The following is a 27,911-nucleotide window of genomic DNA, read 5'->3' as shown; positions in this document are numbered from 1 at the left end:
CAGAAAGACCCACTTTCCCAACCATAAAGCGCCTCTGCTGCAAAGTCGAAAAAAGACCAAAACATAAAATTATATGATATAGTAATAAAAATGTGTGTGTGTATGTGGTGCAGTGTTTCCCAACCAGTGTGACTCCAGCTGTTGCAAAACTCTGGTGCAGTGTTTCCTAACCAGTGTGCCTCCAGCTGTTTCAAAACTCTGGTGCAGTGTTTCCTAACCAGTGTGCCTCTAGTTGTTTCAAAACTCTGGTGCAGTGTTTTCCAACCAGTGTGCCTCCAGCTGTTGCAAAACTCTGGTGCAGTGTTTCCCAACCAGTGTGACTCCAGCTGTTGCAAAACTCTGGTGCAGTGTTTTCCAACCAGTGTGCCTCCAGCTGTTGCAAAACTCTGGTGCAGTGTTTCCAAACCAGTGTGCTTCCAGCTGTTTCAAAACTCTGGTGCAGTGTTTTCCAACCATTGTGCCTCCAGCTGTTGCAAAACTCTGGTGCAGTGTTTCCTAACCAGTGTGCCTCCAGCTGTTACAAAACTCTGGTGCAGTGTTTCCCAACCAAAGTGCCTCCAGCTGTTGCAAAACTCTGGTGCAGTGTTTCCAAACCAGTGTGCCTCCAGCTGTTTCAAAACTCTGGTGCAGTGTTTTCCAACCATTGTGCCTCCAGCTGTTGCAAAACTCTGGTGCAGTGTTTCCCAACCAGTGTGACTCCAGCTGTTGCAAAACTCTGGTGCAGTGTTTCCCAACCAGTGTGCCTCCAGCTGTTTCAAAACTCTGGTGCAGTGTTTTCCAACCATTGTGCCTACAGCTGTTGCAAAACTCTGGTGCAGTGTTTCCTAACCAGTGTGCCTCCAGCTGTTACAAAACTCTGGTGCAGTGTTTTCCAACCAGAGTGCCTCCAGCTGTTGCAAAACTACAACTTCCATCATGCCCGGACAGCCAAAGGCTGTCCGGGCATGCTGGGAGTTGTAGTTTTGCAACAGCTGGAGGCACCCTGGTTGGGAAACACTGCTCTGGTGTAATGTACCAGTGCAAGAAAAGGTTAGTTAGATTTAAAAAAAGAAGAATTTGCCGAATTTATCTAACAACAGTGCCATGCTTGCTCACAGGCTGTATCAGGTACTGCAGCTTGGCCTCCTTCATTCAAACATCCTCTGGCATATAAAGCTGAAAATAATGTGTTACTGTCATTTCCAAAAACTTTCAACAAGTTGTCCAGACGTGTCAAAAGTTTAGACCACACCGGGTCTCACTCCTGAGACCCGGTGCGATTGAGAGTTATAACCCTATGAAGTGTACAGCAGCACTCTTCACTCCCCGTCCGGCCACTCTGTCTGACTCATTTACTACATCAGAGTCTATGGTGATGGAGTCGGATTTGAGTGACAGGGTGTGAGGTCAGTGCTGCTGCGCGCTTCACACGGCTGTAACTCACGATCAGTGGGTCCTCTGGAGCAGAACAGCCACTAGTTAAAGGGGTACTCCGGTGGAAAACTTTTTTTTTTTTTTTTTTTTAAATGAACTGATGCCAGAACGTTATACAGATTTGTAAATTACGTTTATTAAAAAATCTTCACCCTTCCAGTACTTATTAGCAGCTGTATGCTACAGAGAAAATTCTTTTCTTTTTGAATTTCTTTTTCGTCTTGTCCACAGTGCTCTCTGCTGACACCTCTGTCCATGTCAGGAACTGTCCAGAGCAGCATAGGTTTGCGATGGGGATTTTCTCCTGCTCTGGACAGTTCCTGACACGGACAGAGGTGTCAGCAGAGAGCATTGTGGACAAGACAAAAAAGCATCACAACATTAAAGGGGATCTCCTGTGGAAAAAATTTTTTTTTTTAAATCAACTGGTGCCAGAAAGTGAAACAGATTTTTAAATTACTTCTATTAAAAAATCTTAATCCTTTCAGTACTTATTAGCGGCTGTATACTACAGAGTATTATACTTATATGATTAGTATATTAGTATAATTCTTTTCTTTTCGAATTTCTTTTTTTGTCTTGTCCACAGTGCTCTCTGCTGACACCTCTGTCCATGTCAGGAACTGTCCAGAGCAGGAGAAAATCCCCATTGCAAACCTATGCTGCTCTGGACAGTTCCTGACACGGACAGAGGTGTCAGCAGAGAGCACTGTGGACAAGACAAAAAAGAAATTAAAAAAGAAAAGAATTTCCTCTATAGCGTACAGCTGCTAAGAACTACTGGAAGGGTAAAGATTTTTTAATAGAAGTCATTTACAAATCTGTTTAACTTTTTGGCACCAGTTGATTTAAAAAATAATGTCTTCCACCAGAGTACCCCTTTAACTATGGTGGGAGCTATTCTGGGGGGCCAGTACAACATACATGGGGGCTGCTTCTACCTACAGGAGGCTATTACTATATAGGGCTGCTACAGGGGGGGTGGCTACTACATACAAGGGGCTGCAACGACTTACAGGAGGGCTGCTATTATATACAGGTGGGCTACTACCTACAGGGGGTTACTACTAAGTACAGGGGGGCTGCTACTAGCTACAGGGGGCTACTACTATATACAGGGAGCTGCTACTATGCATTTCATAATTTTTATATAGGTGCATGTCTCAAACATCTGTTTGTTGAATGTGTCTCTTATGTTGAAAAATGTGTCCACCTCTGGTATTTATTAAAGTAGTAGTGAAATCCTGAAAAACTTATCCCCTATCCTAAGGATAGGGGATAAGTTTCAGATTGCGGTGGGTCCGACCGCTGGGGTCCCCCGCGATCTCATGTACGGGGCCCCAACAGCCCGCGGGAAGGGGGCGTGTTGACCACGCGCGGCAGCTGACACTCCCCCTCAATACAACTCTATGGCAGAGGTGGAGCGCTGCCTTCAGCAATCTCCGGCTCTGCCATAGCGTGGTATTGAGGGGGGCGTGTAGGCCGCCGCTTCGTTCCGTGGTCAACACGCGCTCTCTGGCCAGCGAGCCAAGGCCCCGTACAGGAGAACGCTGGGGGCCCCAGCGGTCAGACCCCCTGTGATCTGAAACTTATCCCCTATCCTTAGGATAGGGGATATGTTCTTCAGGACTGGACTACCCCTTTAACATTCAGGATAACTACCTCCAATAGGTGGCACTAGAGAGTCAGATCTTCCTTGTGGAGGGGATCTGATTTGCATACTCTTCCCCATGAAGCATTGCCTGGCCTATAGATCTCCACACACCAGCTCGGTGATCTCCCCAGGGGGACACATTACCCCATCTTCCTAAACTTTAAGGAACATTAAAGGGGCCATAAAACTTGACCTCTTGGTCTAGCGGAGGTGAGGGGAGTAGTCATGTACCGGCTTCTTCTTCCTTTATTAGTCCTCCTGGGCTCTTTCGTATACATATCCGGCCTTTCAATTGGCACTTTAGGGATCCATTTAGTGGACACACTTGAGTTGTGCGCTGATGTATCTGAAGGGGCCTGACCTACTTACACATATATGGAAGGTAGAGCTAAATAAGGCCATGTGGAAAATGTTTGGAATGACCCAGACCAGGACATAAAAGGTTAATGCCTATTTAATTTGTAGAGCAATCCCTCTGTGGTGTCAGGTTGAAGGGCATCTCAGTGTAGACGTTAACAGCGGCTCAGCACAATGTGCCACATGCGTCAACCCGTCACATGTTCATCAGCCCGTTCCCCTATGAAATCCCAGGTAATGGCTTTATATGAGGAATTGTTGTGCAGATTCAGCATGTAAATAATTACCTTTCCTGTACAATTATATGTGTCCCAGCATTAGTGTCCCCTGGGCCTGGAACCGTGCGGCCACAGCTGTGTACCCATTACATATAAATGTATATATTCTTCGTCTTTTTCTAACTAATCCAGGACAACCAAAAATATCAGCATACGCCTTGTACTTTCATGGTAGCTATTTTGGGCAAAAAGTCTCATGGTGTCTTCCGAAAAGCTGTGCAGCCTGTCTGGTAGCCCAATTCCCAGCCAAATATTCTAGCTTTGCATTAACTCTTCCTGGAAATTGGTTTATAAAAGAAAATCAATGAGGCATAGGCATTGCTGTTTGCTAGGAACTTAAAGGCTATCTATATCTATCTATCTATCTATCTATCTATCTATCTATCTATCTATCTATATATATAAACGGGATGAGTATTTAACTCAGGGAGAGTTCACCACTCCTGGTGTGACGGAGCTTTCAAGGGCCACTAAGCACTCCGCAGGCATTCTGGGTAGGGGAATATGCAAATCAGCTCATTACATCACCTTTTCAGGCGATGTTCCCTGGTATTAGCTTAGCTCCAGTTCCGGAATATAAAAAGCTAATCGGGATTAATGCCAAGCCAGAACTTTCTCTCCAGAAGGAAAGAGTACCCATCTGCAGACAGCAGTTTCGGGGTACTTGCACCCCGAAACAGCTGTCTGCAGATGGGTACTCTTTCCTTCTGGAGAGAGAGTTCTGGCTTGGCATTAATCCCGATTAGCTTTTTATATTCCGGAACTGGAGCTAAGCTGATACCAGGGAACATCGCCTGAAGAGGTGATGTAATGAGCTGATTTGCATATTCCTATATATATATATATATATATATATATATATATAATCAGAGAGCCATCAAACAGATCAATGGCGTATGTCTATCTAAGGAGGCAGGACCACGTATAAGGTCAAGATTTTAGCAAAGATGCCGCTGCTTGAAGTATATAGCTGGAAGGGACTTGTGGTGCAGTTCATGTATTATGGATTTAATTTTATAGGGTATATTTTTCTTTAAAGGGGTACTCCGCTGCACAGCGTTTGGAACAAACTGTTCCAAACGCTGGAGCCGGGAGCTTGTGACGTCGTAGCCCCGCCCCATTATGACGTCACACCCCACCCCCTCAATGCAAGTCTATGGGAGGGGGCGTGACGGATGTCACGCCCCCTCCCATAGACTTGCATTGAGGGGGTGGGGCGTGACGTCATAATGGGGCGGGGCTACGATGTCACAAGCTCCCGGCACCAGCTCCAGCATGCGGAACAGTTTTTTTTCCAAACACTGAGCAGCGGAGTGCCCCTTTTAAAAGGGTACTCCGGTGGAAAAAATTTTTGTTTTTTTTAAATCAACTGGTGCCAGAAAGATAAACAGATTTGTAAATGATTTCTATTAAAAGATCTTAATCCTACCAGTACTTATTAGTTGCTGAATACTACAGAGGAAATTATTTTCTTTTTGGAACACAGAGCTCTCTGCTGACATCACGACCACAGTGCTCTCTGCTGACACCTCTGTCCATTTTAAGAACTGTCCAGAGTAGGAGAAAATCCCCATAGCAAACATATGCTGCTCTGGTCAGTTCCTAAAATGGAGCAGAGAGCACTGTGGTCGTGATGTCAGCAGAGAGCTCTGTGTTCCAGAAAGAAAAGAAATTCCTCTGTAGCATTCAGCAGCTAATAAGTACGGGAAGGATTAAGATTTTTTTAATAGAAGTCATTTACAAATCTGTTTAACTTTCTGGCACCAGATGATTTAAAAAAAATAAAACGTTTTCCACTGGAGTACCCCTTTAAGGCTTTTTGTCGTAAATGGATTACACCCAAAGATGTATGAAAGGTTAAGTTTTCAAAGTACAAAACTAGTATGGGCTACGATTATATACTGATGAGCCCAGGATATGAATATGGGTACTATGACTACTATAATAACTTGATAAGGTGAGTCCCTGACTGTCTTTGTTCTTATCAAGCCATTGCATACGCATTTATGTGAAAGCCAGAGCCCCCCCCTAATACATCTACCAGCAGTACCTTACCTCATAATACAGGGTGCGCCACTTATATGGATATACCTTAATAAAATGGGAATGGTTGGTGATATTACCTTCCTGTTTGTGGCACATTAGTATACGTGAGGGGGGAAACTTTTCAAGATGGGTGGTGACCATGGCGGCCATTTTGAAGTCGGCCATTTTGAATCCAACTTTTGCTTTTTCATTAGGAAGAGGGTCATGTGACACATCAAACTTATTGGGAATTTCACAAGAAAAGCAATGATGTGCTTGGTTTTAACGCAACTTTATTCTTTCATGAGTTATTTACAAGTTTCTGACCACTTATAAAATGTGTTCAATGTGCTGCCCATTGTGTTGGATTGTCAATGCAACCCTCTTCTCTATATACTACTATATACACCGCAGGAGAAATGCTAGTACAGGCTTCCAGTATCCGTATACACTGCTATATACTACTATATACACCGCAGGAGAAATGCTAGCACAGGCTTCCAGTATCCCTATACACTGCTATATACTACTATATACACTGCGGGAGAAATGCTAGCACAGGCTTCCAGTATCCGTATACACTGCTATATACTACTATATACACCGCAGGAGAAATGCTAGCACAGGCTTCCAGTATCCCTATACACTGCTATATACTACTATACACACCGCAGGAGAAATGCTAGCACAGGCTTCCAGTATCCGTATACACTGCTATATACACTACTATATACACCGAAGAAATGCTAGCACAGGCTTCCAGTATCCGTATACACTGCTATATACTACTATATACACCGCAGGAGAAATGCTAGCACAGGCTTCCAGTATCCGTATACACTGCTATATACTACTATATACACCGCAGGAGAAATGCTAGCACAGGCTTCCAGTATCCGTATACACTGCTATATACTACTATATACACCGAAGAAATGCTAGCACAGGCTTCCAGTATCCGTATACACTGCTATATACTACTATATACACCGCAGGAGAAATGCTAGTACAGGCTTCCAGTATCCGTATACACTGCTATATACTACTATATACACCGCAGGAGAAATGCTAGCACAGGCTTCCAGTATCCGTATACACTGCCATATACTACTATATACACCGCAGGAGAAATGCTAGTACAGGCTTCCAGTATCCGTATACACTGCTATATACTACTAGTACACCGCAAGGGGAAATGCTAGCACAGGCTTCCAGTATCCCTATACACTGCTATATACTACTATATACACCGCAGGAGAAATGCTAGCACAGGCTTCCAGTATCTGTATACACTGCTATATACTACTATATACACCGCAGGAGAAATGCTAGCACAGGCTTCCAGTATCTGTATACACTGCTATATACTACTATATACACCGAAGAAATGCTAGCACAGGCTTCCAGTATCCGTATACACTGCTATATACTACTATATACACTGCAGGAGAAATGCTAGCACAGGCTTCCAGTATCCATATACACTGCTATATACTACTATATACACCGCAGGAGAAATGCTAGCACAGGCTTCCAGTATCCGTATACACTGCTATATACACCGCAGGAGAAATGCTAGCACAGGCTTCCAGTATCCGTATACACTGCTATATACTACTATATACACCGCAGGAGAAATGCTAGCACAGGCTTCCAGTATCCATATACACTGCTATATACTACTATATACACCGCAGGAGAAACGCTAGCACAGGCTTCCTGTATCCGTATACACTGCTATATACTACTATATACACCGCAGGAGAAATGCTAGCACAGGCTTCCAGTATCCATATACACTGCTATATACTACTATATACACCGCAGGAGAAATGCTAGCACAGGCTTCCAGTATCCGTATACACTGCTATATACTACTATATACACCGCAGGAGAAATGCTAGCACAGGCTTCCAGCATCCGTATACACTGCTATATACTACTATATACACCACAGGAGAAATGCTAGCACAGGCTTCCAGTATCCGTATACACTGCTATATACTACTATATACACCGCAGGAGAAATGCTAGCACAGGCTTCCAGTATCCGTATACACTGCTATATACTACTATATACACCACAGGAGAAATGCTAGCATAGGCTTCCTGTATCCGTATACACTGCTATATACTACTATATACACCGCAGGGGAAATGCTAGCACAGGCTCCCAGTATCCGTAGTTTCAGGTGCTGCACATCTCGTATCTTCACAGCATAGACAATTGCCTTCAGATGACCCCAAAGATAAAAGTCTAAGGGGATCAGATCGGAAGACCTTGGGGGCCATTCAACTGGCCCACGACGGCTGAATCTCCAGTTTTGGAAACCTCCGGGTTTCCAGGACTGGGGACGTGACGTCACATCCCCTCCATTCATGTCTATGGGAGGGGGCGTGACGGCCATCACGCTCCCTCCCATAGACATGAATGGAGTGGATGTGACGTCACGTCACCAGTCCCGGAAACCCGGAGGTTTCCGAAACTGGAGATTCAGCACCCGCATAGAATGCGGGTGCTGCAGGGAGATAGCGGGGGGTCTCAGCAGCGGGCCCCCTCCGATCAGACATCTTATCCCCTATCCTTTGGATAGGGGATAAAATGTTTTGCCCAGAATACCCCTTTAAAGTCCCAGACACCCCTTTATTCCTACTGTTTGAGAGCACTGGGATTTTTGCCATTGGCACCCAATGAGATGTCAGGTAGCTGGAAAATAAAAGCTTTGACAGGACTTACTGCAGCCTGAAGTCACCTGTCACATGGTGCCATCAGTCATTTTATAGGATGAGGAAACATTCATCCTAATAATTCAATAGAAAATAAAATCACCGAGGCAGGAGGCATCTAATATGTTTCATACCTCAGTGGTTCATAGCATATTGTCAGGATTTCTTTCTCCTAGATATACATTTTATTTTCTCCATTGTGTGTCAGCTCTGCTAAATTTAAAAATGGGGTCAGTCTCAGAATTAGGAGAGGTCAGTCAGGCTTATTTGGCATGGATCCCGGAAAGGAGATTTTCAGGACAGGAAGGAAAAAAAAAAAAGGATGCATTTACCTGTTCTGCTTGTAGAACAATGGACTGGGGATCAGACACGAGACCGTCAGGAAAAAAACGCTTTATCTCCTGGATGGCAGCCTTGTAAGAGGGAGAACCTGGAGAACAGGAGACAATGGTGACAAAATGACACACTGTAAAGAAATGAGGATCCATTCAGCGCTAAATACCAGGTGCACTAACTGTAGAGAATCCCTACATGGCTCAAGGGGGGTGATAAAATGGCACTGGGGTAGGGGGGTTGGAGGAGTGATGCAGTGGCACAAGGGGGTGATGAAATATCACAGGGGGGTTATGAAATGGCCCAAGGGGGTAATGAAATGGCAAAAACGAGTGATGAAATGGCACAAGGGGTGATGAAATGGCCCAGAGGAAGGGGGGGGGGGATGAAACGGCACAGGGGAAGGGGGGTGATGAAATGGCACAGGGGAAGGGGGGTGATAAAATGGCACAGGGGAAGGGGGGTGATAAAATGGCACAGGGGAAGGGGGGTGATAAAATGGCACAGGGGAAGGGGGGTGATAAAATGGCACAGGGGAAGGGGGGGATGAAATGGCACAGGGGAAGGGGGGTGATAAAATGGCACAGGGGAAGGGGGGTGATGAAATGGCACAGGGGAAGGGGGGTGATAAAATGGCCCAGAGGAAGGGGGGGGGGATGAAACGGCACAGGGGAAGGGGGGTGATTAAATGGCACAGAGGAAGGGGGGTGATAAAATGGCACAGGGGAAGGGGGTGATGAAATGGCACAGAGGAAGGGGGGGGATGAAATGGCACAGGGGAAGGGGGGTGATGAAATGGCACAGGGGAAGGGGGGTGATGAAATGGCACAGAGGAAGGGGGTGATGAAATGGCACAGGGGAAGGGGGGTGATGAAATGGCAAGGGGGGGGTGATGAAATGGCACAGAGGAAGGGGGGATGAAATGGCACAGGGGAAGGGGGGGGATGAAATGGCACAGAGGAAGGGGGGGGATGAAATGGCACAGGGGAAGGGGGGTGATGAAATGGCACAGGGGAAGGGGGGTGATGAAATGGCACGGGGGGGGTGATGAAATGGCACAGAGGAAGGGGGGATGAAATGGCACAGGGGAAGGGGGGGGATGAAATGGCACAGAGGAAGGGGGGGATGAAATGGCACAGGGGAAGGGGGGGATGAAATGGCACAGAGGAAGGGGGGGTGAAATGGCACAGGGGAAAGGGGTGATGAAATGGCACGGGGGAAGGGGGGGTGAAATGGCACAGAGGAAGGGGGGTGATGAAATGGCACAGGGGAAGGGGGTTGATGAAATGGCACAGGGGAGGTAATGGTCAGACATTCAGCTGGAGCTCTCCTTGGAATCATATGAATACCAAGCAATGTGCAGGGCCTGCAGGACATTATCAGTGCTGTGTCCCCCTGAATTCTAAGAATTGGTGAGGGTCCCACTGATCATTGAGTGATGGCATATCCTAGTAATGTGACAATGCCCCTTCTGATATCTCACCAGACACCGGTATAATGTCTGCTTATCCTGGAGCCCTCCATGTACCCGGCGGCAGTGTATGGCCAATGCACTGAGATTTCCTTACATCTAAGGGAACCCCCAGGTAGGACACTGATCGCTCTCGGTCATGAATCACTCTATGACCAGCACAATGAATTGTGTCCCCGGCAGCGGTCTCTGCATCACAGCTTATGACCAAACACACAGGTCAAGCAGCATAGCCATGATGAAGAGAGGTATTACAAGCAATACAGGAAAAGCATCAATAATTTACACAATACATACGAAGGTTTTCCAGTAAGTGGGGAAGATGGACTAAGAGGGTGATTAATAATGGTCCGAGGCCATCAACTCCAGTGCACCGCCATTCATTGTGTATAATGTGCAGGACTTACCCTCTGTACATTGTAAACGCTGCATTTATGGTTCATACAGAAATGTAATAAGGGAAGTGTTCATCCTTGAAAAGACATTTAGGAGCAGAGTCTATGCACTGGGGGATCCTTGACGGCAAAGGAATCCACTGAAATGTCCTAGAGACCCCAGCACATATGCATGGGGGAAGCACGACTGCATGTTTTGGGTTCAGTGAGGGGTATCCCCAGGTAATGTCACATGCGTATGAATCGGTTCTATTTTTACATTCCTAGCTGTTCAGATATCTGACACAAGACAGGGGTCAGTGCATTGCTGAAACCTCATTGGAGGATTGTTACTGCAAGATCCCAAGGGTGGCCTATTTAGGTCAGGTCACAGCATGCCCCCTCACCAACCAACCCGATATATAAAAAAAATTAAAAGAATGTATTTTATTGCATGTATATATAGTTATAACATATACATATATATAAGCGGATATTATTGTTTATATTCATATGTTTATATATTTAATAAAAATTGTGACTTTTATGACCCAATTCACTCTCCTGTGTTTTTGTTTCACAATTTCATTAGGGACAGGGTTACATGGCAATAGGGTTCTATGATCCAGGAGGACTGTTTTACTGTACACTATATGCAGCATGTAGATTTAATACACGGCACACACTGAATACATATACAGTGATCCCTCAAGTTACAATATTAATCGGTTCCAGGACGACCATTGTATGTTGAGACCAGAACTCTATGGAAACCTGGTAATTGGTTCTGAAGCCACCAAAATGTCATCCGAAAATAGGAAAAAATGAGGATTAGAGAAAAATAAGTTGATAACTAATACAGATAAAGCAAATTCTTACATATAAAAGTAATAAAGATCTGCTGGGAGCTGTAATCACTGTCTATGTAGAGGACAGGAGCTTCTTCAGGGTCCTGTACAGAACACGCAATGTCCTAAAAAAGTAACATGGAGCCGCCCTCACCTGGTGTCCAAAGGAGCAGCTAACCCTGGTACAGGTAAAGAGTACAGAACATGTAATACCTCCCTGTACTGTAGGGGGTGCTACCAGACACCAGTCAGTGCATACACTTCAGTAATACAGGTAAAGAGTACAGAACATGTAATACCTCCCTGTACTGTAGGGGGCGCTACCAGACACCAGTCAGTGCATACACTTCAGAAATACAGGTAAAGAGTAGTACAGAACATGTAATACCTCCCTGTACTGTAGGGGGAGCTACCAGACACCAGTCAGTGCATACACTTCAGTAATACAGGTAAAGAATAGTACAGAACATGTAATACCTCCCTGTACTGTAGGGGGCGCTACCAGACACCAGTCAGTGCATACACTTCAGTAATACAGGTAAAGAGTAGTACAGAACATGTAATACCTCCCTGTACTGTAGGGGGAGCTACCAGACACCAGTCAGTGCATACACTTCAGTAATACAGGTAAAGAGTAGTACAGAACATGTAATACCTCCCTGTACTGTAGGGGACGCTACCAGACACCAGTCAGTGCATACACTTCAGTAATACAGGTAAAGAGTAGTACAGAACATGTAATACCTCCCTGTACTGTAGGGGGAGCTACCAGACACCAGTCAGTGCATACACTTCAGTAATACAGGTAAAGAGTAGTACAGAACATGTAATACCTTCCTGTACTGTAGGGGGCGCTACCAGACACCAGTCAGTGCATACACTTCAGTAATACAGGTAAAGAGTAGTACAGAACATGTAATACCTCCCTGTACTGTAGGGGACGCTACCAGACACCAGTCAGTGCATACACTTCAGTAATACAGGTAAAGAGTAGTACAGAGCATGTAATACCTCCCTGTACTGTAGGGTGCGCTACTAGATACCAGTCAGTGCATACACTTCAGTAATACAGGTAAAGAGTAGTACAGAACATGTAATACCTCCCTGTACTGTAGGGGGCGCAACCAGACACCAGTCAGTGCATACACTTCAGTAATACAGGTAAAGAGTAGTACAGAACATGTAATACCTCCCTGTACTGTAGGGGGCGCAACCAGACACCAGTCAGTGCATGCACTTCAGTAATACAGGGGTTTTACCAGTGATTGTCCATTCTGATTGGTCAGTTCTTCCAGCCATTGACAGGTATCACAGATCTGGACTGTCTGTATCATTGTATGTTGAGTCTGGTTTCAAGTTACAAGGGACCAGAAAAGACCATCGCATGTTGAAACTATTGCATGTTGAGGGATCACTATATATATATATATATATATATATATATATATATATTTCCCGAGAAGACCGCAGCACTCCAAGATCAGGTGAAGATATAGATAGCGTTTATTCCATCTAGTTCAAAGGCTTTGAACTAGGTGGAATAAACGCTATCTATATCTTCACTTGATCTTGGAGTGCTGCGGTCTTCTTGGGAAATATATCTACTTGCATCCCGTGACCTGGGATTGTACTGATAGCACCCACAATCTTAGGTGTGCTGCTCCCTATTGGATTTATATATATATATATATATATATATATATATATATATAAGTATACTGTACATGATTCATCATGACCAATGTACTGTAGTGTACTTATGTCAGTGTGCTAATAGAACAATTTCAATAAAAGTTATCAGTGCAGAGACATCTAGTGGTGATCTGTGGTACTGCACTGCTTTTTTTGATAACGATTCTTTTCTGTTTAAGGAAATAGATCTGTGCCATAAAGACTAAAGATTTAGGCTAGAAATACAGGGCTACTTTGGTAACTCAACAACAAGGTTGCAATGTCACACTGTGACATCGCATCTAATGAATGTCAAAGAGGACATGACACCATTGTTGTAAAAAATCTAAACCAGTTGGACCCTTAGATGCAGGTCATACATGACTTGATGCATACATGACCAAGATTCATAGGGGATAGGGCAGTGTTTCCCAACCAGGGTGCCTCCAGCTGTTGCAAAACTACATCTCCGGGCATGCTGGGAGTTGTAGTTTTGCAGCAGCTGGAGGCACCCTGGTTGGGAAACACTGGGATAAGGGATATCTAGCCAATGGTTGGGGACAAACTGTTGGGACCCTCACTGATCAGTCCTTTAAATGTTGTAAAGTGCTAAATATGACTATGCTTTGATGTCCTACAGACAGTGAATGGAGAAGCTCTGTTCTTGTGATTAGTGGGGGGGTCCCTTCCGTCAGACACCCCCACTGATCAGCTAGTTTTCCCCTATCCTGTAGGTACCTAATAACCTCATTAACCTCAATGTAAATTGTGTGTAACTGTGACCTACTATTGCCTTCCCTTCACTTACCGTACATGGCGTTCTGCACAGGGTTTGTGCCATACTGCGCTCTCCAGAGGAATTGGTCTTGAGCTTTACACAGTTGTGGATCATCTGGGCCCAGGAGATCTAGAAGTTTAAGGACAGCATTGATCCTCTGGAGACACAACACAAGGGACGGGGCTGAGGTCAGGTAGTCGCAGTGGGCTTGGCAGATTTGTTTCTCCTGTGAATACATTACCAACTGCATGGTAAATATCTATAGGGAACAGATGGTAATTATCTATAGGGTACAGATGGTAAATACCTATAGGGTACAGATGGTAAATACCTATAGGGTACAGATGGTAAATATCTATAGGGTACAGATGGTAAATACCTATAGGGTACAGATGGTAAATACCTATAGGGTACAGATGGTAAATACCTATAGGGTACAGATGGTAATGATCTATAGGGTACAGATGGTAAATACCTATAGGGTACAGATGGTAAATACCTATAGGGTACAGATGGTAAATATCTATAGGGTACAGATGGTAAATATCTATAGGGTACAGATGGTAAATATCTATAGGGTACAGATGGTAAATATCTATGGGGTACAGATGGTAAATATCTATAGGGTACAGATGCTAAATATCTATAGGGTACAGATGGCAAATATATATAGGGTACAGACGATAAATATCTATAGGGTACGGATGGTAAATATATATAGGGTAGAGATGGTAAATATCTATAGGGTACAGATGGTAAATATCTATGGGGTACAGATGGTAAATATCTATAGGGTACAGATGCTAAATATCTATAGGGTACAGATGGTAAATATATATAGGGTACAGACGATAAATATCTATAGGGTACAGATGATAAATATCTATAGGGTAGAGATGATAAACATCTATAGGGTACAGATGGTAAATATCTATGGGGTACACATGATAAATATCTATAGGGTACAGATGGTAAATATCTATAGGATACAGATCGTAAATATCTATAGGGTACGGATGGAGAGAAAATATTGTTTTCAAATCAACTGGTGCCAGAAAGTTATATATATTTGTAAATGACTTCTGTTTTAGAATCTTAATCCTTCCAGTACTTATCAGCTACTCTTATGCTCCATAGGAAGTTGTGTAGTTCTTTCCAGTCTGAGCACAATGCTCTCTGCTGCCACCTCTGTCCGTGTCAGGAACTGTCCAGAGCAGGAGTGATTTGTTATAGGGATTTGCTAATGCCCTGGACAGTTCCTGACACGGACAGAGGTGGCAGCAGAGAGCACTGTTCTCAGACTGGAAAAATCTACACAACTTCCTCTTGGGCAAACAGCAGCTGATAAGTATTGGAAGGATTAAGATTTTTAAGGCTTATGTGGAAGTTAAGGTCCAAAGCAAGAAGGACCCTTCACCTCTTTGGCTTCAGTGGGGATGATCTGGAATGAATCATCTGTTGTCAGTGTCACCAGCTTCATTCCCACCAGGGCAAACCTCTGCAGCTCAATCTTGCGCAAGATCCTCCCCAGGTGACCGCTCCAGGATCCCGGCTTAAGGAGGAGAACCGTGTACAACGGAGGAGGACCTGGGGAAAAAAGTGTGAGGACAAAACAAGCTTTAGTTTACTGTACACATCAAAGCAAGCAGGAGCCAAATCGTCTAATGCTGCCATGATTATGTAGCCGAAAGTAATTAGGACACCGGACCCTAGAGGCCAGACAGACAGAAATCCTGTTGGAGGATCCGTCCATGCGTTGACAGCCTTAATCCAAATGTGATACCCGGCCAATTTCCCACCAGTCATGCTGCTGTTTCCTCTAGGCAAAACCTTGAACTTGTATTATTGGTGAAGGATCATCGCTGCTCCAAGGTGAACTACAGGGTCTTGGCGGGATAAGCGGCCATTGTTTAGAGGGATGATCAGCGCAAGGATACACAGAACCTATAAGGAATTTGCTAAAGTTTTCAGAGCTTCTTGTCTGGTCTTTATAAATAAGAGGTAGTATCTTGCCTGGTCTCCAATGCAAGCAGAACAATGGAGATGTCCAGCACCAGTTTCACACTTGGAGGAGGAAGTGGACACTTAGGTCATGTGGAGGAGGTGGACGCTAAGGCCATGCGGAGGAGGTGGACGCTAAGGCCATGTGGAGGAGGTGGACGCTAAGGCCATGCGGAGGAGGTGGACGCTAAGGCCATGCGGAGGAGGTGGACGCTAAGGCCATGCGGAGGAGGTGGACGCTAAGGCCATGCGGAGGAGGTGGACGCTAAGGCCATGCGGAGGAGGTGGACGCTAAGGCCATGCGGAGGAGGTGGACGCTAAGGCCATGCGGAGGAGGTGGACGCTAAGGCCATGCGGAGGAGGTGGACGCTAAGGCCATGCGGAGGAGGTGGACGCTAAGGCCATGCGGAGGAGGTGGACGCTAAGGCCATGCGGAGGAGGTGGACGCTAAGGCCATGCGGAGGAGGTGGAGGCTAAGGCCATGCGGAGGAGGTGGACGCTAAGGCCATGCGGAGGAGGTGGACGCTAAGGCCATGCGGAGGAGGTGGACGCTAAGGCCATGCGGAGGAGGTGGACGCTAAGGCCATGCGGAGGAGGTGGACGCTAAGGCCATGCGGAGGAGGTGGACGCTAAGGCCATGCGGAGGAGGTGGACGCTAAGGCCATGCGGAGGAGGTGGACGCTAAGGCCATGCGGAGGAGGTGGACGCTAAGGCCATGCCTCGGAATCCCACATTTCCGCCATTCTTATGGCGGAATTCGCTTGGAAATGCATTGCTGTCTATGGAGACAAGGCATTTCCCAGCTGTTCTGTATGCGGGATGCCTGCATGTGTTTTCCGGGAAGACACTTCCACAAATATTCCGCCATGTGGAACATAGCCTAAAGGTCCCCATACACATTAGAAAAAGGTTGTCCATATCGGCAAATTTTAGCAGGATGCACTACTGTCTATATAAGGCAGGGTTTCCCAACCAGGGTGCCTCCAGCAGTTAAAAAACTACAACTCCCAGCATGTCAAAGGCTGTCCGGGCATGCTGAGAGTTGTAGTTTTGCATCAGATATGTAATGTGTATGGTATAATGTGTATGGCGGCCTCTCGCCCGAATGATTATGTCAGGGGAGAGAAGGATCAGAAAACTGGAATTCGACTGTCTGATCCTTTTGTCTTAAAGGGGTACACGAGTGGAAAACTTTATTTTTTTTTATTTTTTTTTTTTTAAATGAACTGGTGCCAGAAAGTTAAACAGATTTGTAAATTACTTCTATAAAAAAAAATCCTAATCCTTTCAGTACTTTTTAGCAGCTGTTTGCTATGCTACAGAGGAAAATCTTTATTTATTTTTTGTCTTGTCCACAGTGCTCTCTGCTGACACCTGATGCCCGTATCAGGAACTGTCCAAAGCACGAGAAAATCCCCATAGCAAACCTATGCTGCTCTGGACAGTTCCTGACACGGACAGAGATGTCAGCAGAGAGAGAGAGAGCACTGTGGACAACAAAAAAGAAATTCAAAAAGTATAGAATTTCCTATGTAACATACAGCTACTAAAAAGTACCAAAAGGATTAAGATTTTTTAATAGAAGTAATTTACAAATCTGTTTAAACTTTCTGGCACCAGTTCATAAAAAAAAAATTAAAAAAAAAAGTTTTCTACCGGAGTATCCCTTTAAGAGAGTTAAAAAGGAGTTTGGCTGCAGCCTAACCCTCCTCTCATCAGAAGACATGGATACTTGGCGGAGCTGAATATATGGATGGATCGAGAAAGAAAGCTTTGAACGTCCCTTTTATATTCTTGATCATTCTATAACTTTAGAGATCTCCCATTCTGTAGATGATTGGAATTGCTTATTTTCCCTAAGAACTGGTGTCGACAACTTACCTGACAGCATGTATGTGAATATGGACTCAGTCGGCCCCCTGTGCTCCCCTCCACCTGCCAAAAGGACAAAAAAAAATGCTTTTTGGGATGGGATAGGTAGTGCAACATTGCAGTTCACTTATTGTGCCAGGTGACATTGAACCAACAGAATATCAGGAAAGTACCAGGACTGCTGCTGCTGTTAAGGTGACCGTACAAATTAGATGAATGCCAGCCAACATGCATGTGTATACCAAAGCAGATAGCGACTTAAAGGGGTACTCCGGGGGAAAATGATTTATTTTAAATCAACTGGTGCCAGATGTCACGCACCTGGGTGGAGGCTGTCACGGAGCTGGAAGTGGATCCTCCACCTGTGTGGCTGATGACTCGGACCGTATCGGGGAGCAGAGTCTAAGGTGCTGCTGGTTTTCACCAAAGCCCGCCGCAAGGCAGGATGGGCTTGCTGCGGCAGGCGACACCCAGGTCGCTACCCCCGACACGGCTCGACCACACAGGTAACTGGGCAAGACGAGGTACCGTAGGATGAGGCTGTAGCGTATTCAGACGTAGCAGAAGGTCAAGGCAGGCGGCAAAAGTTCGTAGTCGAAAAACGTAGCAAGGAAGGTCTGGATACACGGGAATGGCAAAACAGGCAATGGGAACGCTTTCTCTCACGCAAATGGCACTGAAGATCCGGTAGGGAAGTGTGGGAGGTGCAGGGACTTATAGAGTAGTGTCAGGTGTAACACATAATTATGGGCGCACTGGCCCTTTAAATTTCAGAGCTCCAGCGTGCGCGCGCCCGAAGATACGGGGACATGCGCGCTGAAGCTGAGACACAGTGGAGGAAGTGGCAGAGGAGCGAGGAAAGTGACGGGCCGGGATTCGCATGCAGGCGCGTCCCGCGATGCGAATCCCAGCCCCGCCGGGAGCAGGGACAATGCGCTCACAGCCGACATGTGCGGCCGGAGCGCAGGATGTAACACCAGAAAGTTATACAGATTTGTAAATTATTTCTATGAAATTTTTTTAAATCCTTCTAGTACTTAGCAGCTGCTGTATACTACAGAGAAAGTTCTTTTCTTTTTGAATTTCTTTTCAGTCTGACCACAGTGCTCTCTGCTGACACCTCTGTCTATGTCAGGAACTGTCCAGAGTAGGAGCAAATCCCCATAGCAAACCTCTCCTGCTCTGGACAGTTCCTGATATGGACAGAGGTGTCAGCAGAGAGCACTGTGGTCAGACTGGAAAGAAATTAAAAAAGAAATTAACTTCCGGAGTACCCCTTTAAGAGAAAGTCAGAGTTAGAGCATTACAGAGGGGATGATAAATTTGTCAATATAAGTTGCTGCCTATAAACCAAATTGAGGGGGGGGGGGGGGGTATGGCCATTGTATGGACACGTGTAGCCAATGGCTGCTGAAATGGGTTGTTAGCTTCAGATACAACATTCCTGTTAGAAGGGGCCCAACAATAAACTGAAAGTAGGTTGTCCTGCTAGGACCCCAAGGGATCAGCTCACAGTAAGGCTATGTTCACACGGCAGAATTTCCGCATGGATTCCCGCAATGAAATCTGCATGGAACTTATGTGTTTAAAGCCTATTAACTTCAAAAGGGATTCCACAGTCTCATTCACATTGCATATTTTTTGCTGCGGACTTTCCCTCGCTAAAACTCCGCATTCCGCGTTCTTCAAAAATAGTAGTCATGTCTTATATTTTTTGCGGAATTAAGCTCTGGAAGCCCATTGAACTCCATTAGACTTTCTTTTCTCCACTAAATGGGGATTTCATGCAGAATTTGCGCAGAAGTCATGTGGATTCCGCGCGAAATGTAAACTGTTTCAATGTGCTCTGTGGATTCATGTGGAAATTCTGCACAGAAATTCCACGTAAATCCAGACAAATGCGGAATTCCGGCCAAATTAATGCAGCTGCGGAATTCCGCATCCATGTGGAATTTCTGAAATCTGAACATAGCCTAAGAGTTTGATTCTTCTGCAGCGCCACCACAGGGCAAATAATGTTATACACGGTTTCCATTTAAAAGGTATTCGGATATCCAGCTATTAAAATCCTATCCCCTATCCACAGGACAGGGCTGACCCTTCCTGGTGAGACGTAATTGTCTCTGCAGTGATGGCCGCCTCAGCCAATAAGTAACTGAGGCAAATTGTAGCCAATGATTGGCTGAGCAGGCTGTCACTGGGGAGAGGAGTACGTCTCAAGGTGGGGGCTGGAGGGTTAAGTTGCAATAGCCCCTTTAAAATCGAAAGGCTGCTTCCATATCTAGGACTTGTGGATCTGGATATGGCAGCCGGCTATGGCGGGAGAATTTCAAAGCCGCCTCCTGCCAGATCCACATGGTACCCCATGGATTTCAATGTGCCGCTTGGAGTCAGAAAGTGTCTTTGGTTGGCTAATATTTCGACCATATCTGGTCTAGTAAACGGACTAAATAACGTAATTTGCTGTGCTTTTTAGTCCTGTTCAAAATAACCAGATATGTGTGGTGCAGATAAGGGCAAAGCAGGTAGAGGATGGATTGATTACCCACCATCGACACTTACCTTCTGACCTGCAGTGGATCCCAGGAGGAGCGATGTATTTCAGAACAGGTCGACTTTGGGAGTCTAAAAAGTAGAATATCACCATAAGGACACTTACATTACATATATATATATATATATATATCTATATATCTATATCTATATCTATATGTATATATATATATATATATATATATATATATACTCTCTCTCTTACAGTCATGGCCGTAAATGTTGGCACCCCTGAAATTTTTTTACAAAATGAAGTATTTCTCACAGGAAAGGATTCCAGTAACACATGTTTTGCTATACACATGTTTATTCCCTTTGTGTGTATTGGAACTAAACCCAAAAAAGGAGGAAAAATAGTAAATTGGACATAATGGGGGAGATTTATCAAAACCTGTCCAGAGGAAAAGTTGCCCGGTTGCCCATAGCAACGAATCAGATCGCTTCTTTCATTTTTAACAAGGCCTCTGCAAAATGAAAGAAGCGATCTGATTGGTTGCTATGGGCAACTGGGCAACTTTTCCTCTGGACAGGTTTTGATAAATCTCCCCCAATGTCACCAAACCCCAAAAATGGGCTGGACAAAATTATTGGCACCCTTTCAAAATTGTGGAAAAATAAGATTGTTTCAAGCATGTGATGCTCCTTTAAACTCACCTAGGGGCAAGTAACAGGTGTGGGCAATATAAATCACACCTGAAAGCCGATAAAAAGGAGAGAGGTTCACTTAGTCTTTGTATTCTGTGTCTGTGTGTGCCACACTAAGCATGGACAACAGAAAGAGGCGAAGAGAACTGTCTGAGGACTTGAGAAGCAAAATTGTGGAAAAATATCAACAATCTCAAGGTTACAAGTCCATCTCCAGAGATGCAAAGATATTCAAGCTGTCCTGCAGGCTCAGGGAGCATCAGTGCCAGCGCAAACTATCCATTAACATTTAAATGAAATTAAACGCTATGGCAGGAGACCTAGGAGGACCCCACTGCTGACAGACAGAAAATAGCAAGACTGTATTTTGCCAAAATCCTTCTGGGAAAACGTCTTGTGGACAGATAAGACCAATATAGAGCTTTTTGGTAAAGCCCATCATTCTACTGTTTACCGAAAACAGAATGAGGCCTACAAAGAAAAGAACACAGTACCTACAGTGAAATATGGTGGAGGGTCAATTATGTTTTGGGGTTGTTTTGCTGCCTCTGGCACTGGGTGTCTTGAATGTGTACAAGACATCATGAAATCTGAGGATTACCAAAACATTTTGGGTCGCACTGTACAGCCCAGTGTCAGAAAGCTGTATTTGCGTCTGAGATCCAGGACAATGACCCCAAACATACGTCAAAAAGCCCCCAGAAATGGATGGCAACAAAGTGCTGGAGAGTTCTGAAGTGGCAGCAATGAGTCCAGATCTAAATCCCATTGATCACCTGTGGAAAGATCCTAAAATTGCTGTTGGGAAAAGGCGCCTTCCAATAAGAGACCTGAAGCAGTTTGTAAAGGAAGAGTCTTCCAACATTCCGGCTGAGAGGTGTAAGAAGCTTATTGATGGTTATAGGAAGCAACTGATTTCAGTTATTTTTTCCAAAGTTATTTTTTCCAAATATTAAGTTAAGGGTGCCAATAATTTTGTCCAGCCCATTTTTGGAGTTTGGTGACATTATGTCCAATTTGCTTTTTTCCTCCCTTTTTGGTTTAGTTCCAATACACACAAAGGGAATAAACATGTGTATAGCAAAACCTGTGTTACTGCAATCCTTTTCTGTGAGAAATACGTCATTTTCTTGAAAAATTTCAGGGGTGCCAACATTTACAGCCATGACTGTGATATATATATATATATATATATATATATATATCAATAAATAGATAACTGTTTATTAACACATTTTTTACCAACTAGTGTGCCTCCAGCTTTTGCAAAACTACAACTCCCAGGATGCTCGGACAGCCTTTGGCTGTCCGGGCATGCTGGGAGTTGTAGTTTTGCAAGAACTGGAGGCATTCTGGTTGGGAAACATGCCAGAGAACAAACATGGCAACCTGCTAATGGGCACCACATATAAGAAGGTCACAGGCAACATATAAGATGCGGATTACCAGACACTAAGTCTCTTTCTGTGAAAAAGTGGACAGCCTGACGAAAAGTAACTTCAGGGGTGGCAGACATGATGAACTGCACTGGTTGTTTTGCAGTGACTGGAACAAGCTCTTTGATGGTGTTTGCTAGGGTGGAGAAGGCCTGGACGCGGCGCAGAGCACACACAAGGGCTGGGTTGGAGGCGAGCTGGTCCACACTCTTCTGCCAAGCGTGGTCCCCGACCTCATATGGGGTGAGCGCTGTAGCCTGGGCCCAACTTAGGGAAGGCATCCACTTCAGACCCAGGAGCTCAAAACCTTGAAACCCAGTTCCTGATGGAAAAAAAATTATAGTTTACCTCCAACAATGAACATCAATCTGTTTTTATATCCAAAATGACGTGCTGCATTTTATAGTGTATCTATAGAGATTAGGCAGCTCTGTTTTTACACAAGAACAGTCATAGAATGAAAGAGTTAACATTTTTAGTGCCTGCAGGTGCCTCTAGGGGGAGCTCATTGCATACAGCTCCTACTAAACTTAAAGCAGTAGTCCAGTATTGAAAAACGTATCCCCTATCCTAAAGGATAGGTGATAAGTTTCAGATCGTGGGTGGTCCGACTGCTGGGACCCCCCCAAGATCTCGCGTACGGGGCCCCGGCTCCCCAGCTAGATAGCGTGCGTCTACCACTGCACGAAGTGGCGGCCAACACGCCCCCTCAATTCATGGCTATGGTAGTGCCGGAGATTGCCGAAGTCAGTGCTCTGGTTCTCCCATATAGTTGTATTTGAGGGGGCGTTTCAGCCGCCACTTGGTGCGGTGGTCGACATGCGGACTGCCGGGGCCTCGTATGGGAGATTGCGGGGGGTCCCAGCGATCTGAAACTTATTCCCTATCCTTAGGCTAGGGGATAAGTTTTTCAATACTGGACTTCTCCTTTAACATTTGTAAGGAATTGTGCAGGATTAGAAAAACATGGCTGCTTTCTTCCAAACAGTGTCTTACTTGTCTGCAGGTCCTGTGTAGTTTGAGCTCCGCCCCTATTCAGATACTAGAAATTGCCACATTGTGGCGCCATTATTAGAAAAAGACAGCCATTTTTTTCAAATTCTGGACAACCCTTTAAAGCTCCCCGTTTGTAGTGGTTGCAGGTAAAGAATGCATAGCAGGCGGTAGACACCTCTGGATCATTTTATTATGCCCTAGGGGTCAATGATAGACATAATACATGATGTACTTTCGTGCTTAAATGAAGACATGTTTCCCACAAGGGTTAAAAAAAAAGCAAAAAGCCCTGGGCTTGCTGTCTTTGGATGTGATGGCACCAATACCCATAGGGACCCTCGTTCTGCTTCTCCTAGGAGTCCAGTGGGCCGTCCTAACCTATGACTCATGTACACTTATAAACAGAAGACTGTCAATCACTGATTAGGGCCGCCCACTTGACTCCTATTCAATCGTTCTTCTATAACATGATGCCTGCAGGTCAGATTCCATTTTCTATATGCCAGGTTCACTTAAATGTATGTGGCTTATGAGATAAGTAGACCCAAATATGCTATGACTGGCAGCTGGATGACCGACCCTCCTACCAGACCGCCCATTGGACTCCTATGCTGCTAATTTTTTCTTGCTCTATAACATGAGACCTGAAGGACAGATCCGATTTTCTATGTGCCAGGTTCACTTTAATGTTTATGGCGCACTTAAGAGATAAGTAGACCCAGATATGCAATGACTTGCAGCTGGGTGACAGACCCGCCCACTAGACCACCAACTGGACCCCTAAACTGCTTCATTCTTCTTGATCTATAACATAATACCTGCAGGTCAGACCCTATATTCTATGTGCCAGGTTTACGTTAATGATTGTGGCCATCTTATGAGATAAGTACAACCAAATATGCAATGACAGGCAGCTGGGTAACAGACCCGCCCACTGGACTCCTAAGTTGCTCAATTCTTCTTTCTCTATAACACAATGCCTGCATGTCAGACCCCATTTTCTATGTGCCAGGTTCATTTTAATGTATGTGGCCAGCTTGTGAGATAAGTAGACCAAGATATGCAATGACTAACAACTGGGTAACAGATCTGCCCACTAGACCGCCCACTGGACTCCTAAGCTGCTCAACTCTTCTCGCTCTATAATATGATCCCTGAAGGTCAGACCTCATTTTCTATGTGCCTGCTTCATATTAACATATGTGGCCTGATTAGGAGATAAGTAGACCCAGATATGCAATGACTAACAACTAGGTAACAGATCTGCCCACTAGACCGCCCACTGGACTCCTAAGCTGCTCAACTCTTCTCGCTCTATAATATGATCCCTGAAGGTCAAACCCCCTTTTCTATATGCCAGGTCTACTATAATGTATGTGGCCAGCTTATGAGATGAGTAGACCCAGATATGCAATGACTGGCAGCTGGGTGACAGACCCGCCCACTGGACACCTAAGCTGTTCAATTTTTCTTGCTCTATAACATGATGCCTGCAGGTCAGAGTCCATTTTCTATGTGCCAGTTTTGCTATGATACCAGTTTAAGAGATGAATAGACCCAGATATGTCATGACTGGCAGCTGGGTTGCCAACTCCAAGAAGTCCGTGTTCAGCACTTTACTGCAAAGCATCATGGTCCTATTTCCATGCGCCATGAAAAAAAAACATTTGGTATGAGTTTTTATTTTTATTTTTTTTAATCTCCATTAATGCATTAATCCATTAACCTTATGCACCGACAGCTGGTTCCATTAAAGGTTTCAAAAGTATTTGCCCTTAAAATAATAAGAAAAAAAAAAATCTAAATAATTTATTTGTCCTCTTCTGTCAAGCTAAAAAAAAATTCTCTACAACCAAATTATGAGAGAGGAGGATCACTGCACGGTCACTGTTATCATATATTTCAGACATATAGGGGCAGATTTGCCAAGCAGGATTTCTGGTAAGCTGGGTGGTAATCCCTATGGGGGATGCAGTAGAGATGCAAAACTACAACTCCAAGCATGCCCGGACAGCCGTTGGCTGTCCGGGCATGCTGGGAGTTGTAGTTTTGCAACAGCTGGAGGCGCTCTGGTTGGAAAAACACAGCATTAATGGTTAAAATGCTAATTAAAGCCGTGTTTCACCAGGCGCCCCATGAGCCTACATTCCCTTTGGCGTCATTAGAACAAATGACACACTTGCAGCAGGGAACACGGTCCTTCCAAGACAACACCAATAGGGAAGCCCTGGGATTCCTATTTATGGAACTATCCAAATATAGACGATTCTTAAATTTGGATGAGCTGACGGCAAAGCCTGGGGCTATATGTGCCCATTAAGGAGGGCGAATGGGAGCAAATGTGCATGGAGGAGGCTGAGGAACCTGTAATGAGAAGGAACCGGAGGAGGAAACTCTTCATTCTGGTCTGTGCATAGTGGACGGCACATGTATAGGTTTTGCCCTCCGTGGGGAAATGCCTAAAGGAACATGACAGCCATATATGTAGTAGCTTATTACATAGAATGAAGTGTTACTAAGGAACAAAATAATTATTTAATTTATCCAGCTCTTCACTCAGTGACATCATCATCTCTACACACACCCTCACTATGTGACATCACCAGCCTTCTCCAGAAATCTGTCCCCCCTCACTCAGTGACATCATCATCTGTACACACCCCCTCACTATGTGACATCACCAGCCTTCTCCAGATAACTGTGCCCCTCACTCAGTGACATCATCATCTCTACACACCCCCTCACTATGTGACATCACCAGCCTTCTCCAGATAACTATGCCTCCCACACTTAGTGACATCATCTCTACACACACCCTCACTATGTGACATCACCAGCCTTCTCCAGATAACTATGCCTCCCACACTTAGTGACATCATCTCTACACACCCCCTCACTATGTGACATCACCAGCCTTCTCCAGATAACTGTGCCTCCCTCACTCAGTGACATCAACATCTCTACTCACCCCCTCAGTATGTGACATCACCAGCCTTCTCCAGAAATCTATGTCCTCTCCCTCAGTGACATCATCATCTCTACACATAAATAAATGACATCCTAAATAAATGACATCACCAGCCTTCTTCAGATAGCCAGGCCCCTCACTCAGTGACATCATCATCTCTACACACACCCTCAGTAGGTGACATCACCAGCCTTCTCCAGATAGCCCTGCCCCTCACTCAGTGACATCATCATCATATCTACACACACCCTCACTATGTGACAGATAGCCCTGCCCCCCCTCATTCAGTGACACCATCTCTACACACACCCTCACTATGTAAGAGATAGCCCTGCCCCCCCTCACTCAGTGACATCATCTCTACACACCCTCACTATGTGACAGATAGCCCTGCCCCCCCTCATTCAGTGACACCATCTCTACACACACCCTCACTATGTAAGAGATAGCCCTGCCCCCCCTCACTCAGTGACATCTTCTCTACACACCCTTACTATGTGACATCACCAGCTATCTCCAGATAGCCATGACCCTCACTTAGTGACATCATCATCTCTATACACCAACCTAACTATGTGTCATCATCACATCATCAGCCATCTCCAGATTGCAAAGCCTCCCTCACACAGTGACATCATCATATATATGTATATATTAGGGCTGCACGATATGGGGAAAATGTGCGATTGCGATTTTGGGTCTAAATATTGCAATTTCAATATGCAATGCGATATAATAAAAAAATCGTGAAATCCCCCCCCATTTCATGTCCAATCTCCTCCATTTCACATCTATCCACCCATTTTATGCCCACCGCCTATTTCACATCTCCCCCGTCACATTCTCCCCTCATGGTCACATCTTCTCCCTTCACATTCTCCCCCCATATCACATTCCCCCCTTGTCACATTCTCCCCTCCCAATCAAATTCTCTTTCCTTGTGACATTCTCCTCCCCCCGTGACATTCTCCCCCACTTGTCACATTCCCCCCCCGTCACATTCTCCCCCCCTTGTCACATTCCCCCCCCGTCATATTCTCCCCCCCCGTCAAATTCTCTTTCCTTGTCACATTCTTCTCCCCCCGTCACATTCTTCTCCACATCACATTCTCCCCCCCCTTGTCACATTCCCCTCCCCCTTGTCCCATTCTCCTCCCCCTTGTCACATTCCTCCCACCCCCCCGTCACATTCCCCCTCCCTCTGTCACATTCTGTCACATTTTGTACTGCAGCAATACACTGGGTTTCCCGGGCGGTTTTCAAATCTTCCGCGGGATTCAGGAAACCTAGTGTGTTTGCTGCTGAAAAAGACCTTTCCCCATCAGCCAATCACTGGCTTGACACGTGACACCGCTGTGGCCAGTGATTGGCTGAAAAGGGAAAGGTCCTACTGTTTGTATGGAGAAGACAGGAGACACCGGACCGCAAGGAGGGAAACGGCATCTGCAGGGATCGGGAGTAGGTGAGCAGAACGTTTTTTATTTTTCTCCCTGCGCCCTTTTACTTAGCTC

General features: G+C 45.2%; 1 protein-coding gene across 1 annotated transcript in view; it reads right to left on the bottom strand.

The window, feature by feature from the left end:
- LOC130284053 (dynein axonemal assembly factor 8-like) overlaps positions 1–27,911 on the bottom strand; it is a 116,750-nt gene that overhangs the window by 23,320 nt on the left and 65,519 nt on the right. Inside the window, exons 21-26 of the mRNA XM_056533987.1 lie at positions 22,447–22,758; positions 20,365–20,427; positions 17,812–17,865; positions 15,347–15,516; positions 13,960–14,155; positions 8,787–8,884 (exon numbers count right to left, since the gene is read on the bottom strand). Coding sequence (XP_056389962.1) covers positions 8,787–8,884; positions 13,960–14,155; positions 15,347–15,516; positions 17,812–17,865; positions 20,365–20,427; positions 22,447–22,758 — 893 coding nt within the window. The remainder of the gene's footprint in view (positions 1–8,786; positions 8,885–13,959; positions 14,156–15,346; positions 15,517–17,811; positions 17,866–20,364; positions 20,428–22,446; positions 22,759–27,911) is intronic.

Source organism: Hyla sarda, chromosome 8 (genome assembly GCF_029499605.1).
Source record: "Hyla sarda isolate aHylSar1 chromosome 8, aHylSar1.hap1, whole genome shotgun sequence".
Classification (NCBI taxonomy): domain Eukaryota; kingdom Metazoa; phylum Chordata; class Amphibia; order Anura; family Hylidae; genus Hyla; species Hyla sarda.
This window is presented reverse-complemented; position numbering and strand designations above follow the sequence as displayed.